The sequence below is a fragment of the Cynoglossus semilaevis genome, chromosome 14, assembly GCF_000523025.1.
Source record: "Cynoglossus semilaevis isolate Cse_v1.0 chromosome 14, Cse_v1.0, whole genome shotgun sequence".
NCBI classification, from domain to species: domain Eukaryota; kingdom Metazoa; phylum Chordata; class Actinopteri; order Pleuronectiformes; family Cynoglossidae; genus Cynoglossus; species Cynoglossus semilaevis.
In genome coordinates, this window is record NC_024320.1 from 2,284,920 (window position 1) to 2,300,806 (window position 15,887).

The 15,887-nt window shown below is 37.8% G+C and overlaps 2 protein-coding genes across 8 annotated transcripts in view; one reads left to right on the forward strand and one right to left on the reverse strand.

Moving 5' to 3' along the window:
* Positions 1 to 3,647, reverse strand: part of mbd2 (methyl-CpG binding domain protein 2) — a 32,747-nt gene extending 29,100 nt beyond the window's left edge. For all 3 annotated transcript variants that reach the window (XM_008324368.3, XM_008324370.3, XM_025062217.1), the window contains exon 1: positions 3,434 to 3,647. In XM_008324368.3, the coding sequence (XP_008322590.1) occupies positions 3,434 to 3,549 (116 nt within the window). In that variant the 5' untranslated portion in view covers positions 3,550 to 3,647. The remainder of the gene's footprint in view (positions 1 to 3,433) is intronic.
* cenpa (histone H3-like centromeric protein A) lies at positions 3,451 to 14,777 on the forward strand. Of its 5 annotated transcripts, none has more exons than XM_008324367.3 (5): positions 3,451 to 3,572; positions 6,215 to 6,367; positions 8,483 to 8,607; positions 8,808 to 8,882; positions 14,265 to 14,777. In XM_008324367.3, the coding sequence occupies exons 2-5, from the start codon at positions 6,253 to 6,255 to the stop codon at positions 14,391 to 14,393; spliced, it is 444 nt and encodes a 147-aa protein (XP_008322589.1). In that variant the 5' UTR covers positions 3,451 to 3,572; positions 6,215 to 6,252; the 3' UTR covers positions 14,394 to 14,777. The 5 variants fall into 5 exon arrangements, with proteins under 5 accessions (XP_008322589.1, XP_008322587.1, XP_024917986.1 ...); XM_008324365.3 differs by lacking the exon at positions 3,451 to 3,572 and adding an exon at positions 3,642 to 3,780; XM_025062218.1 differs by lacking the exon at positions 3,451 to 3,572 and adding an exon at positions 5,492 to 5,646.
* The last annotated feature ends 1,110 nt before the right edge of the window (positions 14,778 to 15,887 follow it).

Below are 15,887 nucleotides of genomic sequence, written 5' to 3' on the forward strand. Positions count from 1 at the left end.
TAAATAAAATCCATCTCCACAACCATACTGGTAGTGGTACTGGTTGTGCTGTGCAGATGCTGCTTGCTTTGTGGTTTTCACAGGGAGGTTGATGAGAGAGAGAGAGAGAGCTGCAAACAGCAACGTCTACAAGCCTGCTGGAACCTACAAAAGGATTATAAGGAAGGGACACAAGAACTTTGAGAGATTTATTTCATAAATATTATTATTTATTTCCTGGCTTTTTTCTGTGAATAACCCAGAGGGGGTTATTTGATTATTATTTATTTCATTAATAGTGTTATTATTTATTTCCTGACTTTTGTTCTGTGAAGAATCCAGAAACGGTTATTTGATTGTGCTTTCTGGAAAACAATAAATGTTTACGTTTAGGCACTCCTGCAATCGTCACATTTTTTCTGTTACAAACTGACCCCGGCCCCCCATCAGAGAAGGGAAAAGTTATGTGGCCCTCACAGGAAAAAGTTTGGGGACCCCTGCTATATGGAGTAATTTAGGTCCATAAAATTTCATCAGTCTTCAGTCTTCTTCACTGCACCCTAGAATGGAGGTGAAACGGGGGGTTTTTTTTGGGTGGAGGAGTGGGCTCCTCTACTCCGTAAAATGCTTCTTACACAAGTGGTTCATCAATCGTAAGAACAGACCTGGACTCACAACCCCTGTAGATGTATCTGAGCATTGTTTGCTCCAGTTCTAAAGTCATATGCCGAAGTTTTTGAACCACTTCAAATCTTGTTGCCTTTGAGGGCATTACATAAAACCACTGAGCAGCAAATGCCTCTGTGGGGTGTTGCTGCTGTTCTCGTAAGTCCACCCGCTGACTCCATGCTTTTTACTGGCAGTGATGAGTCGGGCTTCACAGCTGACCCACTCAAAAAAAAAACAAAAGAAAAAAAGGTCTCTCTCTTTGACAGGAAGTTAGCAGCACTGAGCTCCTAGTAACTCAGCGCTGCGCACATCAACAGGAAGTGGACGCAGCCTGTGTGAAAACAGCTGGTGGCAGCAGAGTGTCACAACTCGATGAGGGCGAGGAGGGTCAACAAAGAGTAGAAGATACATACTGACGTCTTAAGAAAAACCAAAGAAGGATCTCACATACTAAATACAACATAGTGCTAATGGTTAGCTGGCTCTCATCAATGCAGTGTTTATGATCAGGCTCAGTAGTATTTCAAATGTGTTGCATATAACATTGATTATGGAGAAGTACTTAAACAAAACAACCCTAACAGGTCACTGTAGGGTTGCACGATACCAGAATTTCAGTAGTCCATACCAATACCTGTGAATTACTTATTTGATACCAGGATAAAAATAAAATAATAGAAACCATGTATTTTTAAATTCACTACTTAAAAACTGTCAAGTATTTGAGATCACTGTGCTTCATCATCTTTTTGCACAGAATTAAAAATGCAGTACCAGCTGCCAAGACGTAACCTTACATTCAAAAACAACAGCAGTGGCCAATAACATCCCAAAATATACAAAGAGTACTGTGATTATAAATACTGTCACAACAACAGTAGTCAACTATTCTACATTAAAAAAAACATTGGTATTCTGTGATTGCTGGCTGTGTTAGGGTGTGACTCTCCTCTTGCGTCTCCTGGTCAGTATCATCCTCAGACTAATATTGTAAAGGAAAATAAAGTTTTCAAATAACTTCAGCTCAGAGACAGAGAGCATCTAATAATCTCACGTTATATGACGGCATCATTACATTACATTAACCATTTGTTAACGTAAAGGAGTGACTGAGTGATCGTTAGGAGCCTGCACCTCTACAAACAGTGAGCTGGCTCTTAAGCTGAAATTTCCTCCTTTTGTTTAAACATTTTGGAGGCACCGTTTACATGTCAAATTTTGTGGATTTATAATTGCTTTGCATTCATCCACCTCGAATGCGAACATCTCCCCACACGACTTCTACTACCTGGTTTATCGATAAGTCTAGGTGCTGTGTTTCACCCGCACTTGTTGAAGCCATTTTGTTGGTTGATATCAGCCTTTCTTCTTCAGTGGTGACGCTGAATGCTCAATTGCTTCCATCACTTTGGCCAAGAAAAGTTGAATATTTGGTACTGAAAAAAGCAGGCATCAATGTACTTTTTGCATGTTGGCATCAACTTGGTACCAACGTGTAGGTTCTTGTGTAGTACCAAGTACCAAATTACTAGTGGTACTAGTATCAATTCAAATATTCTCCCTTAAGAGCGAATAAGGGGAACAGTTTTAAACATTAAAGAACTGAAGAACAGTTGGACCCTTGAGTTTTGATGTTTTGTGTCCTGAGGTTCTGGATATTTGTTTTCTGGCAACAGTCTCCATTCCCCCATCACTCCAAAAGAAACATATTTACTGCTGCATGTGGTAATCTGTATATAACTTGGTGTCTAGTCTGCACTGTACTGCCACTGCTGCCCATCTGGGCCATAACCTCAGAAAAAACATCATGGGTTGTTTCTTCTGAGTTGCCCACCAATTATTTGTTAAGAGAATGTATTTGGATACTTATGGATTTCTGTTTTACATCCTGATACAGCCCTGGTGGGTTGAATAAATGGAAGAGAGACCCTTACTTCTCAGGTGTAGAAAAGTATATCCACCTAAATTTGCTTTTTAAATTTTTTTTTTAACTCAGTAAAATATACCTCTACTGTCAATGTGCTTCTGTTGTGGTCTATGTCTGTGAGAGCTCCTGAGTAGATGTCTGTGTATTTCTTTTTAGTGGAAGACTCACAACACACAATACAAGTACAAGTGCAAGTACAAAACCGTAGTGTTGGACTTATTATGGGCTGTTGCTTATCTGAGGAGGAAAGTGTTGGCTGCAGTTCTTGGTTACTTTCAAAAATTAAATGTAGTCCACATCGTCTAGGGCAGTAGACAGCCTACATAGCTAACAGGTGCTCAGACTCATTTTTGGATGAACATTAATTGCTAATGTAGGAGCAAAAACAACCTTTTGTGGGACATATGTAAGTGTAAGTGTCTGCAGGCTACAGCCACTGCAGCCCACGTGGTTATAAAGGCCATGCCACATAGGACACAGTCCGAGTCCATAAGACAATTCTGGTCATATGAAATAACTAAAGGCTCCTGACAATTTTCAGCCAGTAAATGATGCCGAGATCGACCTCAGATTCTGGATTACGACACACAGTGAGATAAGATAATGTCAGAACTTTGAAAGCGCAGCACATTTGAAAAACAGCATGCCTCTCATTCTACTTCTGCCAGTTCGATCACAAAGATTATCTAACATTCCTGACGTAATGATAACGTCACAGAGCCTGAACAAAGTTTCATGTCAAGAGTCACGTTCAAACTGACCATGAACAAGCTGTGACGTCACCGGCATGGAGGACACTGGTGACCAAACTACGTTCGATTAATAGATCGATAGGTGTTTATGTGGATTTGTTCTTACCTGTAATAGTAAACGTCGCTCTTCCCGGCACTCAGCCCGGACTTCCTGATTACTTCTTCTTTCTTCCAGCCGGGCGGCAGAGCGGCACATTCCGTCCTCTTCCTCTCCATCACCATACAAGAAGCGATTGGCGTAACTGGTCAGTGCAGATATTTCGATCAGTTCTATCGATATATAAATGGCGAAAGTATCCGTCTAGATGCGAAGTGACAAGCGGCTTGGGAGCGGTAGAGGAGAACGCGGTGGTAGTGGAACGGCAGCCCGGGCGGCGTAGCGACGTCACGGACGTTGCGTGAACAGAACAGCGGCTCTCCCTCCACTTTGGATTTTCCTGACACTTTTCTCCGGTAAATTGTCTAAGAATATGTTCAATGGTTCAGACCCGGGAATTGAAGTTTGGCTGTGTAGCTCCTTTTAGTTCACTTCACAGTTAGAGCGGCAGCTCATCCTAAGTCATCAGAACTGTACTGAAGTCGACAGAGCGCTCTGACGTATCACGTAACTCAGGGCGCGCACGCACACACGAGCGCGCCCTCCCGGAAATCGCCTATGCGATGAGAAGCATCACTCGTGATGCTTCTCATGCTGAGAAGTACTAAATTAAAAAAAGCCAAATGTTGTCTTACTTTAAGGGGTCCGTCCTTTATTACCTTTTTAGGAATAAAAATATAATGTAAATCCCCAAAGTGTGTTTATATATTAGCGTAAGGGTAAAAAGAGAAATACAGGAAACTATATGAAAAAGTAGACAAAGGAAGGTGAACTTGACATTGTGACACAGCACAACACTGCACACAACGAAATGTGACCTCTGCTGTTAACCCATCACCAAAGTGAACAGTAAGATGTTAACAAATGTTAATACAATTATGTGACATGATCAACTTTATTACCAAAGTTGCTAGTGTGGATAACTTTACCTGGATATTGTTAACACTGTTGCCATTAAGATTTGCATAATTGAGAGGCTTGGGGAAATTATGTCATTTGAGTTTGAAGCTTAGTTAACAAACATCTTAAAATGTGACAGCATTATAAAGCCAATGGATAGCTACATACCAGGTTTAAGCTTCACAGGCAGGGAAAAATACTGCAACACAATAATAAATAAACACAACAAAGGATGAACTGTTTCTGTTGGCACTTTGGCAAACAGTGAGACAGTAGTATCAAACGGCACAAAACGTACAGTATAAAAGAACTCAGCTTAAGCATTTGTCGTTGTGGCTATTTTTGTTTTTCTATGTCTTTTAAGTAGAAAGCCAAACTCATCAATCACTAAAGCCAGTTCCGTTTAAGAGAGTTGAAATTATTCTATGTGCAGTATTTTGTGTGTGCTTATCAGCTTCACACTTTACATTTAGACAATAATTTAAAAGTGACAACTGGAGCGATGTTGCCTGTACAGGAAAAACATACGTGATCCCTCCTTTCACTTCAGTCGATGACGTCATATGTTACATTTAATGGACGTGCAGTAAGAGAGACAACAGCCAGAGTTTCATTACCAGAAATATGAGAGAGTTTAGTCAGGAAAGGCTGAGACCCACAATGCTCTAGTTACCACCCCAATCTTGCCATTTTGCTACAGATGGCCAAACATGCTCCAGGAAAAATGATAAATTGGTTCAACATCGATCAAGTAAAGATTTCAGTAAGGATTCCAAATTCAATTTTAACTATTGCTCACAGATATTTACGGTGCTTTAAATTTCATAATCCTCAATATGTTATATATATTATTATGAGCACTATGAAAACTCAAATGTGTTGTCTATGTGGATATTTAATTGCATATTTAAACTGCATATTTGACATAAAAAAAAAATCAAGCCAGTAGATGGGCTTTATAAAACACAATGTGTCAGAACATTTATACTGCAAAGGTTAACACCCATGCTCTTCTAGCCATACACCAACCAAAGGTGTGTTGCTCATGATACTGATAGATTTATACCGTAAAGATAAAATAGGCGAATCATTAGATTTAAAAAAACTCATCTGTAATCTCAGAAGCGTCTCACAAAAAAAGAAATGACTTGAGTTTCTTGCATTTTAATGTTGAGTTTGGGCTCTACACTAAGATAATGACATATTGTAACATTAATTATTAAAACAAATAATTTCCGCCCCTGTAAAAAGTCAGGTTAAATATGCCAAGCGCTTACCCAGAAAAAACGCCCCGCCTAGCCTCTCGTTGATTGGCTGAGCTGGTGAGTCGCAACCTTTTGAATCTCCTCGATAAACTGGTACTATTCCGATTCCATTTTTTAAAATACTCGATGCGCAGTTTATTTGTTTTCGAGTTTTATTAATTTTTAAAAAGGTCGGTTATGTTTTAAGGACACAACAGGTTTGTGTGTTTTGACTTTCTCCAACAATTTTCCATATAATTTGCCTTTATGAGTGTTGAACGTCCCCCTAAAACAACTGTACAACAAAGCTAGCTCTTACAACTGCTAACAGGTCGGGGCTTTGTAACATTTTCGGGGAAAATGTAACATTAAAGTTTTCTCATTAAATATGCTATTTAAAAAACTTGACATTAAACTGCTTACTAAGATGTCTAAGTTTAGTTTTATCTTGCAACACAGATATTTTTATATTATATAGTATACCATAGTATAGTATTTTATAGATTGCATCTATGCGCATCCAAACAAGAACGCTTTTAATTTTTTATATCCAAAATATCCTTACATAACACAACAGTCTATCAGTTAGTATGCCTCGTCCTATTTCATTGTCTGAGTGCCCATACAGTAGTTCTGTTTTTTGCAGTTACTGCAGAGACGTTTTCCCCAACCAGCCCAGACAGAATGCGCCATGATACCTCAGCTCACCGTCGTAAGGGAAAAGCCCCTCAGAGACGCTCACCGGTGCCAGGTCCGTCCACGTCGACACAACGTTCACCGAGACGCAGCGGGCCTTCAGGTACATTTTTTTACCTCGTATTTAATGGGCACTGGTTGGTTGGTATAAGTTAAGAAGTGCATGCACCCATCTTTCGATAACTAGGTTGATGCATATTGTCAGCAGTAAGAATTGCAGGCTGCCACCTTGGATTGACGTCCTTTGATCCACATCATCATTAACTTTCCCTTGGCTAATGTCCTCTGACCAACTTCACTACAATACACTGAAAGTTATATAATTTCATTTAAAATCAGTGTTAGAAGAAGCATTTTTTTTCTTTTTCTTTTTAATTACTGTCAATGAGTAGGTAGTATGAATATATGTCAAATAGTTCTAAGAGAACTGGATAGAGAGAAAAAATTCAAAATACTCAATTTGTGATTTAAATCAAATCTAAATTAATCAGCAAGTTATTTTTCCATCAAAAAAGATGGTTGTATGTAACCACTAGTTACCTTTTAATACAAAATGTCTCATTTTTCTGGAGTGAAAGTAGGTAAAGAATTGTGACATAACTGTTGTGTAATCCTAAACAGTGAATAATAATTAGGTTTTCAGTGTATTATCGACTCAATCATGACTACAAATTAGATGTTTTGTTTGGGGAAAAAAAACAATACAAACATTGTTCATGGCCTCTATTGTCAATAAATATATATTAAATATAAATATTTCTTGGAAAATTTTATGGAAACATAGAGCTGATGTTAAATGCAAAAATGTTAGTTACCAGTGCCATTCCCGCAATCATTTTTGTCTAATACCTTTCTTTAACTTTGTTACCCCAGTTAACCCTCCTGTTGTCCTCATATTCTCTATACTGAATTATATATGTAATTCTGTGTATTCCATGTCCTCTGGGTCAAAATGACCCATATTTACTAAACACCCAATACCCGATATAAGCAGCTTAATTGAATTTTAATCACCAAATCTTATTTTGCTTGAAGAAACAACTTGTCATTTACCACAAATGGTGTAAATACTTGAGTTTTCCCTCTTTACCTGGCAGATAGACTGCATTCATTTAAGACACCACTCGTTGCTATGACACTGTCAATTGTATTACTGTTTACTGTATGGGTGGTAAGCAACATTTGTATAGTATTTCTATAGCTTAAGAAAGAATAGAAATGTTCAAAAAGGAGTTTTGAATGCTAAGATTAGCAGTCCCAAGTAGGCATGCAGGTCAGTCTCATCCATCCTTTTCCAGCTGTCTCCATATTTGTGAAAACCCTCCAGATTTGTCATCTCCAGGATTATCTTTTCTATTGCTAGTGTGATGAACAGGTAGAGTGTTTCTCATGACAAAGTCTGCATATCTTGTGGGTGCTGAGATCAACCTCATGACATTTTGTTTTGCCGCCCTGCCGTGTTTGTCATATCCTGCCGAGGACCATGTTATTTTGCCATTGTTTGAAAAGAAAGTCTCTCTTTTAGCTTCAGGGATTTCTTCTTCTTCTGAAGATTCATCATTCTCTGGGTTGTATTCCTCCCCATCTTCTTCTGAATCAGAGTTGTCTTGTTTGACATCTGATAAAAATCAGCTCTAGAGCCTGTTCAACGTTATAAGGCGCACTTATGGCTTCAGCACAGAGAGAATTCGGGGTGCGGTCCTCAAGAAGACCACCTGTCTTGTCTTGTTAACGTCTGGTACTGATTGGTTTGGGACAGAACTAACATATTATCACATTTCGTTATGGGTAACTAACTCTGTGGCTGTGATTTCAACTCAATTTGACTGTCGGGTCATTTTGACCCGAAGACAATATTTGTACCTTTTTTCTTTTTTGTAGAGCTTACATGGAAATATGAATAAAGGCAACCATTCAGTTTTTCTAATGTTGGGGTCAATCTAGAAAAAGTCATCAAATTTCAAGTTGAAAAAATATCGTTTAGGGGATTTTTAATTGGTTTTTAACACAGTGGTGGGTCATTTTGACCCGAAGACAACAGGAGGGTTATTAATAAAAGCAAGTGCGATGTGCTGTGGGTTGTCTGATCAACTCACCGCTGCTGCATCTCCTGAGCATGTATTCCTACTATATACACATGCCTCCTTCCCTCCTGGCTATGGGTCCTACTAACTCTGAAAACAAAAGCCCAACTGCATCATAAAAAAAATGTTTCTAGGACTCCATCATCCAGCATCTACTAAGAAAAGGAAGTTTAGGCCAGGAACCAAGGCCTTGATGGAAATCCGAAAGTACCAGAAAAGCACAGACCTTTTGCTAAGGAAGGCACCATTCTCGCGTCTGGTGAGTCTCCCAGCAGTGGCAACAACAAATATATTGCAAATATTTAAGGAAGATGTTTATGTGGTTTTCTGTTATATTTGCATTGACGATAAACATACAGCTTTAGTTTAGTGGCCTGACATGTCTTCTAAACAACATTGTAATATTTTGTGCCATATCTTTAAAAAAAAAATCAGTACATTTTTCTCGATATGTTACAGGTTCGAGAAGTTTGTCAAAGTTTTTCCCGAGGAGCCTTAAAATGGCAGGTGTATGCTCTCCTGGCTGTGCAGGAGGTAAGACGTTTCCACCACTGTCCACTTGTCCAAGCTGCATTTACACTCAACAGTACTGAAACAGTTCTGCGATATGAGAGTGTTTTTAGAAGACCATCAATGGACTGGCTAACTCTGTATGCCCCAGAAATCCATTGCCTTCAACTGGATAAACGTTTAGTCATCCATTATCCATTTAAATTATTATGGCGCAGCTCAGGTTAGGCATGTGTATCGGCAAAAATCTGGCACTGTGATATGCGTCACGATACGAGACAATGCAATTGCATTTTACAGTATAAGGAAATAAAGCTAAAATTAAAGTGCTATCTATCTATCTACTGCAAAAATACAGGCACAACAATATATTGAGGGTTTTTGTTATGTAGGTCATCAGCAATAGAGAACATAAAATACACTGTGCAATCCATCCATCCATTTTCATCCGCTTATCCGTTACCGGGTCGCGGGGGCAGCAGTCGCCACCCAGATCACACTGCACCGTACCAACCCCACAAACCTTCCTGCGGGTGGTGAGTCCACTGGAAGGTACACTGTGCAATCCTTTTAGAAAAAAACAAAACAAAACACACATCAAAAGAAAGAACCCTCTGACCAATTACACTACAATCTAGTGTAAATATTCTATTTTAGAAATTAGATTCATATGTGGAAAAAAAGAAACAGGTGGAATTCTTTTAATGCACAGAGTACCATAAATGTAAATAAACAAATAAGACAAGTTAAAACAATTGAAGCTATTCCGGAACAGAAGAAATGTTAGTTCGACCAGCTAATTGCAGCTACGGCTTCCATATTTCTAAAAATGTATCACCCTGTAATGACATTCTGATCCAATTTAAGAAAGTTAAGAGTATCCCTATGCCAGTGTATATGAGAAGGAGGCTTTGGTGACTTCCTCTGTTGTAAAATAACCCTCCTGGCCAGAATAGTCATAAAAGCTAGGGTCTTTCGGCAAAGAGGACCACAATGATGGTCACAATTGGGTCACTTTTCCTGCCCTTCACATTTGAAATAACAGCAAACACATCCCTCCAATAGCTGTGCAGTTGAGGCCAAAACTAAAATGTTTGAATAAGATCTGCGGGACACTGATGGCACTGATCACAAACTAGTGAAACAGAGCTTTACATTTTAGATAGACAGACCTACATTTAATAAGTCAATACCTTGCACATGTTGAGGACTTATGCAAACATATGAAAAACAAGTATATAAAATGTAATTATTTGGTCAAATGGAAAATAATTTGACCAAACATTAATGGTCCTAAGCTGAAGCTTGTTGATTAGAATATTGACTTTTTTCAAACAATATAAATGTCAAAAAACTGTCAGCATAGTAAACACACAATGCTGTGTAGGTACAATACCAGTTGATATATAGGAACAATTCATCTTAATCAGTCTCACTGTGTGTAAACACACAATGCTGTGTAGGAACAATTCATCTTAATCAGTCTCATATAATCAAATCAATTTCATTAAAATCATTCTCATTAAGATGATCTAAATTGTTATATTTATACTTCTATTATATAACAATATTACTTACTTTATTACATATACACTATAGTCAATAGCTGCAGTTGTAACCTAACTTACATAACGCAACGAGTTCTAACTTGATGAGAAAGAAGACATGGCTCTGGCACTAATTGCTGTGGGCAATGGTGGATACAAAAGCATGTTGGGTCTTCTTGTGCGACAAGCAGATATTTCTTAACATTAGGAGACCACCAGAGGGTTGCAGAGGTCACTGGTTCTGATCAGTGTTCCCTCTAATGTTTCCATTTGTCTGGACATACATACAAGCTCCCTGAGTACACTGAGGCATACAGTACATACAAGCTCCCTGAGTACACTGAGGACCACTATGACCAACATCAGAAGTACACGCTGTGCCCACACACCGGTATCACACTTGTTTAAAACCTGGATCTTATCAAGTTACATGGATTCTTAAAATAATTAAATGAAAGCAGCAATTTCCATTAGGTTACTTTTAATTTAAGTAATTTACCCCACTTAAAATGAAAAAGACAAAAATCTTGTTCATCAGACGTGTAGTATGTTATATGTGAGTGTCCTGCATTTGGCCTAGGTGAAGTCCAGTTGTGGTCTGGGTGAGGGTCTTGCTCTGGAGGGAATGAGACCAGACATAACACTGTGCAAACATTAAAACACATTCACATCTTGCACAATGACATGTGCAGTGATACTGTGTAAATTCCTGTAAAACTTTGTCTGCAAAATATAATTACACATTTTTTTATTAGCATTCATACTACCCATAAATTATCTCGTAGTAACAGCAATTAATTATAAATATCCATAAATGAAAAATCTTAAGAAATGTCACCAAAAAATGTAACAAATCTAACTAAAATTTTACCTTATTTTTCACCTTTGTTGATGGCAAACTTAGCAGAGCAACTGCTAAAAGTGGCAAAGGAATGGCAAATAGAAAACAAAGTGGTTTGCTGTGTTAGTGACCATGCAGCTAACCAGCCATTAAAATGAAATGAAATGGACCCATCACCCATGTCTTGCTACAAGGGATTTTACAACTGTAAATGCAATTGGCTACAGCAATTTATTAAAATTTAAAGTGATATATTTCCAAATACAAATCACAAGTCAAAACAGCGCTAAATGTGGCTGAATTATAAAAGGCATGTGGTAAAATGGATAGCCGAAAAAGCCGGCTCTTAATGGTGAGCTGAGCCAAATGATCTGGCTAACTAAAAAGAGCTGAAATTCCCATCACTACATGGTAAATATACAAGCAATGGTATGATTTGGCTGCGTAGCGTAAATGAACCATCTCGTATCATTGGCTGGACTCCTGTTACTCAGTGAGATACATCATTATGTTATTTTTTGCATCAATTAATACCTACAACACAGTAGGTTTTATGTTGAGTTTTATTTTAAGATTTTTTCGATGTTCTTGTGCGCTCAGAATGTTCGTGCAGTGCGCGATTGTGCACGCCCGCACCTTAGACAGAACTTTTGTTGTGATGTAATCTGAATTTCGGAAGCAACAGTGTTATGGGAATTGTAGTTTTAGACTGTACCGTGGATGTCCTTTCAGCTTGTACATGCTTGACATCACGTTTCTGAAATTGGAACAGAGAGATCTACCTTTGTAATCACTAGAGAAGAAATAATAGCAAAGTAAAAAGATTCATCGCCATGAATATTTGCACATTAATTGTTAATAATAAAAAAACAGTAGCGTGACTTAGAATATCAGTACGATATTGTGAAACGAAATATTGCAATATTACAATGTATCAATACTTTTGTTTACCCCTAGCTCAGGTAGAGACATGGCAGTTTGTTGCAAAACTATTATAACGTATTAACCCTTCATAATCTATGGCCACAAGAGGGCCCCGTCCACAACAGTGTAACAAACATCAACAAATCTTGCCACATATCTCAGTTAAGTAATAAAGGCTCCACATCTGTCATGAGAGTGTTAACAGTCAAACTGACAACGAAGTTTGATGAACTGGGACAACATCACTGTTCCCTCTTAAATTTAAATACTGTGGGGGCTTCAAGATACCAGCTACCCAAAATATGAGTTTTCCAAGTTGCAAGTAAGCAACATTTGCAAGATTTTCTTCGAGATACATGGAAACATCTAGTTACGAGTTTTCAACTAAGCTCCATTTTCCCGCTCAACACAGTTGCGTTGTCACAATTTCCCTCACTGCTCCCTCCCTCTCTCTTTCTCTCTTTCTTTCTCTCTGTCGTGCTCAGTGTCCCTCGCTGTTCCCGCTCTCTCTCTCTCTCTCTCTTTCTCTCTGTTGCGCTGTCTTGCTCACTGTCCCTCGCTTGGTTATTTTACCTATTTTTATAACAATAATATATAATGTTTTCTGTTAAATGTTAATTATTATTATTTATATTATCAATATATTTGTTTATATCTATGTTTTTGTTGTTTAGTTGGGGGGATTTTAATTTAAGTAATTAATAGTATATTTCTGGGTGCTCGAACTAATTTATTGGTTTTTAGTTCTTTTTAATGGGGAAAGTAAATACGGGCCAGAATCGCCAATACCGAGACCATTACTTTTCAATAAATAAGGTGGATGTGTCATTGAATTGCTAAATCTCGATTAATTTTCATGACCTTAAGTGTTTTTTTGTGGTGTTTCCTTTTTTATTATTAAAACCAAGGACAGAATTAGGACAATGTTTATAATAAATGCTATATATAAAAAAATGCTTTATTATCAAATTTCCTAAATAAAAAGTGCACGCAAACCAGTAAACAAACAAGTACTGTTGAGAATTAAATTAAATTTCTAAACAACAAAAACAACTGGTGAAATTATAAATAATATGTAAAAAAAGTTAGCAACCCCGAAAGCCTTTAGTTAATCTGTGCAGAACGAAGGTTTTGGTTACAGGTTTATTGTTCAAGAACAATATCATATTAACATTTTTTGCTTTTAATGCATTTTGTCTGTGACTCACTAACTGTCCAGCTAGGGGTCTTACAGCAGGGCCAGTTTTTTTTATTTATATGTTTATATAAATTGGTAGTGTTTCCACTATACCTGACCAGCATTTTACAAATCCCACATTTTGCTGTTGTCTCGTTTTAGGCTTGAAAATACAATCACATGGCGTTCCTCTTTTTTTTCTCTGTGCGTGTGCTGATGAACCTGAGCTGGTAACTTGCTTGTTTGTTTGCTTTTCGCGTCTTAGTTACGTGAGTCGTGACATCTAATCACAAGATGGAGACGGGGGAGCAAAGTGTGCCTGCTCTGTGCTGACACAGGAGCGGCGAGTCCGGCGACCTGGCTGTTTCCTTGTTTGCCAAAACCGGAGCATTGCAAATGAGAGTAGAACTTTAAGTAAAGAATGTATCTCACCAGGCTAGCATTGTTCCGATACCGACTTGGTATCGATACTATTGATAGTGGATCGATCCACTTATCACTACATACGAGTGCTGTTGTGGAATGGATTAAACCCGTATCTTGAAACCCCACTCTATAAGTTTTCTTTGAATTGAATTTATATTTTGAGTTTGGCCCTGTACATTATATTCCTATTAATTCACATAAACATACTTTATCCAACTGATAGTGACCAGGTCCGTCTGCACGAAGGTTTGACCTCTCCTGCTCTAAAGCATCTCAAAGTGATGCATTTCAGACACATTAATACTAAAGAAGGTAAAATGTGCTTTAGTTGTTCAAAATGAAGACCATAACTTATTTTTGTTTAAATTATATTTGATTAAAAACTGTTGTTTGATGCAATACCAATTACAACACAATATAATTTGAACAAAACACATTTTATTTGAAGATATGCATCAGTTTAAATATTTCTCTGTAATTCTCCACTCCAGGCTGCAGAGGCTTTTCTTGTCAGACTGTTTGCGGACTCAAACCTGTGTGCCATCCACGCCAAGAGAGTGACCTTGTTCCCTCGTGACATCCAGTTGGCAAGGAGGATCCGTGGAGCAGAAAACCTTTAGAGACAGAGAAAAACACACTGTCTGACATGACGTGCAGCAATGCGAGAACTGTTTCTTTATTTGGTTGGTTACCTTTTGACCTGTTTTCATAGCTGTTGTGTTCATGATGCCTCTCAGTTGTATTATGCAAATAAAGATTTATTTTTCAGTAAAGAGCAAAGAGTAAAACAAACAACTTGGGGAATTTTTAAATGTTTTGGCTATGACTTTGTTGTTTTAAAGTAATTTTTCTGTACACTTAAACACCAAGACAAAACAGTATACAGAGTATCCTTTTGGACCGGAGTCACCGATGTGGTGCCCTGGAGCATGTGGTAGCCCCCATGGACTACCTAAGGTGCCTGTGGTGTATGTTCAGAAAATAAAATTGGTCAATAAGAGGGTCCAAAATTGTACTGTTATTGTTCTTTTTTTAATTTGACACACTCGCACTGATATTCAAATGGGTGCAATGACGATGGTGAGACCAGTGTCTGCTGCTGTATTAGGTCCTTAGATTTTGAGTCTTTGGGTCATTTGATTGCATTGCTTCGATATCAATTCAGTATCAAATAGAAATACACAAATAATTAAAAATAATAATAGAATTGTTTATATATTTTGGTGCATGTGCAGTCCTTCAGGTAATGTTCTTTGTATGTATGTTGTTATCTGTACAAACCAGTGTATGATTTGCTGCCACCTAGTGACTGGAGACATTTTCTCAGTCAAGCATTACAGCAATGGTACACTTGTCCAGCATGCCATATTTCATTAGAAGCCCTTCACACTCCCCTGGCACCTAACTCCACCCCAGGGAGGCCTGCCTCACTATTTCAGAAGTACTAGTGTAAGGTAAGAACTGCATGCCCTGTTTTTTTTTTTTTTGATAATTGGTTTCTTTTTGTATGTAGTCAACAGTGAGAATTAGTGATGCACCAAAATCAAAATTCTTGGCCGAAAACCGAAACACCAAAAGAAATTATTATGCCAATTATTAGTACTGTTGCATTTATGGCTATGACTGAACTAAACCAAAAAAAAATAAAAAATCAATCACTGCAATTGCATAAATTAATATTAATGTTTGAAAGAATAACACAGTTACGAAAATATGAAAATATTTATTTAGCACATTCCAACAATGTACAATATAAAATAAAATGTAAAACTTGACCCCACTTGTGTGTACAATAAATGATAATGATTTCAGGTGGTAAATTTAACCGAACAAATTCTTTGCAGATGCACCCTGTCTTAAAAGTGTACTGTCTTCAGCATTACACGTTTTGCAAATTGCTATCTGTTGGTTTTTTAGATATAATGAAATATGTCCAAACTGCAGAGATGTGTTGGCACTAGCAGCGTTTTTTTTTTTTTTGTCATAATTTTCCGCCAAAAACTTGGTGCATCACTTACAAGAATTGCAGGCTGTCTATCAGTTAGTATGTCTCCTCCTATCTCGTTGACTGAGTGCCTATGGTTCTGTTTTTTTAAGTTACAACAGAGACGCTT

Coding starts and splice junctions, on each gene's coding strand:
- cenpa (XM_008324367.3), top strand. CDS start 6,253: ATGCGCCATGATACCTCAGCTCACCGTCGTAAGGGAAAAGCCCCTCAG. Junction 8,608..8,807: donor AGGCACCATTCTCGCGTCTG/GTGAGTCTCCCA, acceptor GATATGTTACAG/GTTCGAGAAGTTTGTCAAAG. Junction 8,883..14,264: donor CTCTCCTGGCTGTGCAGGAG/GTAAGACGTTTC, acceptor TCTCCACTCCAG/GCTGCAGAGGCTTTTCTTGT.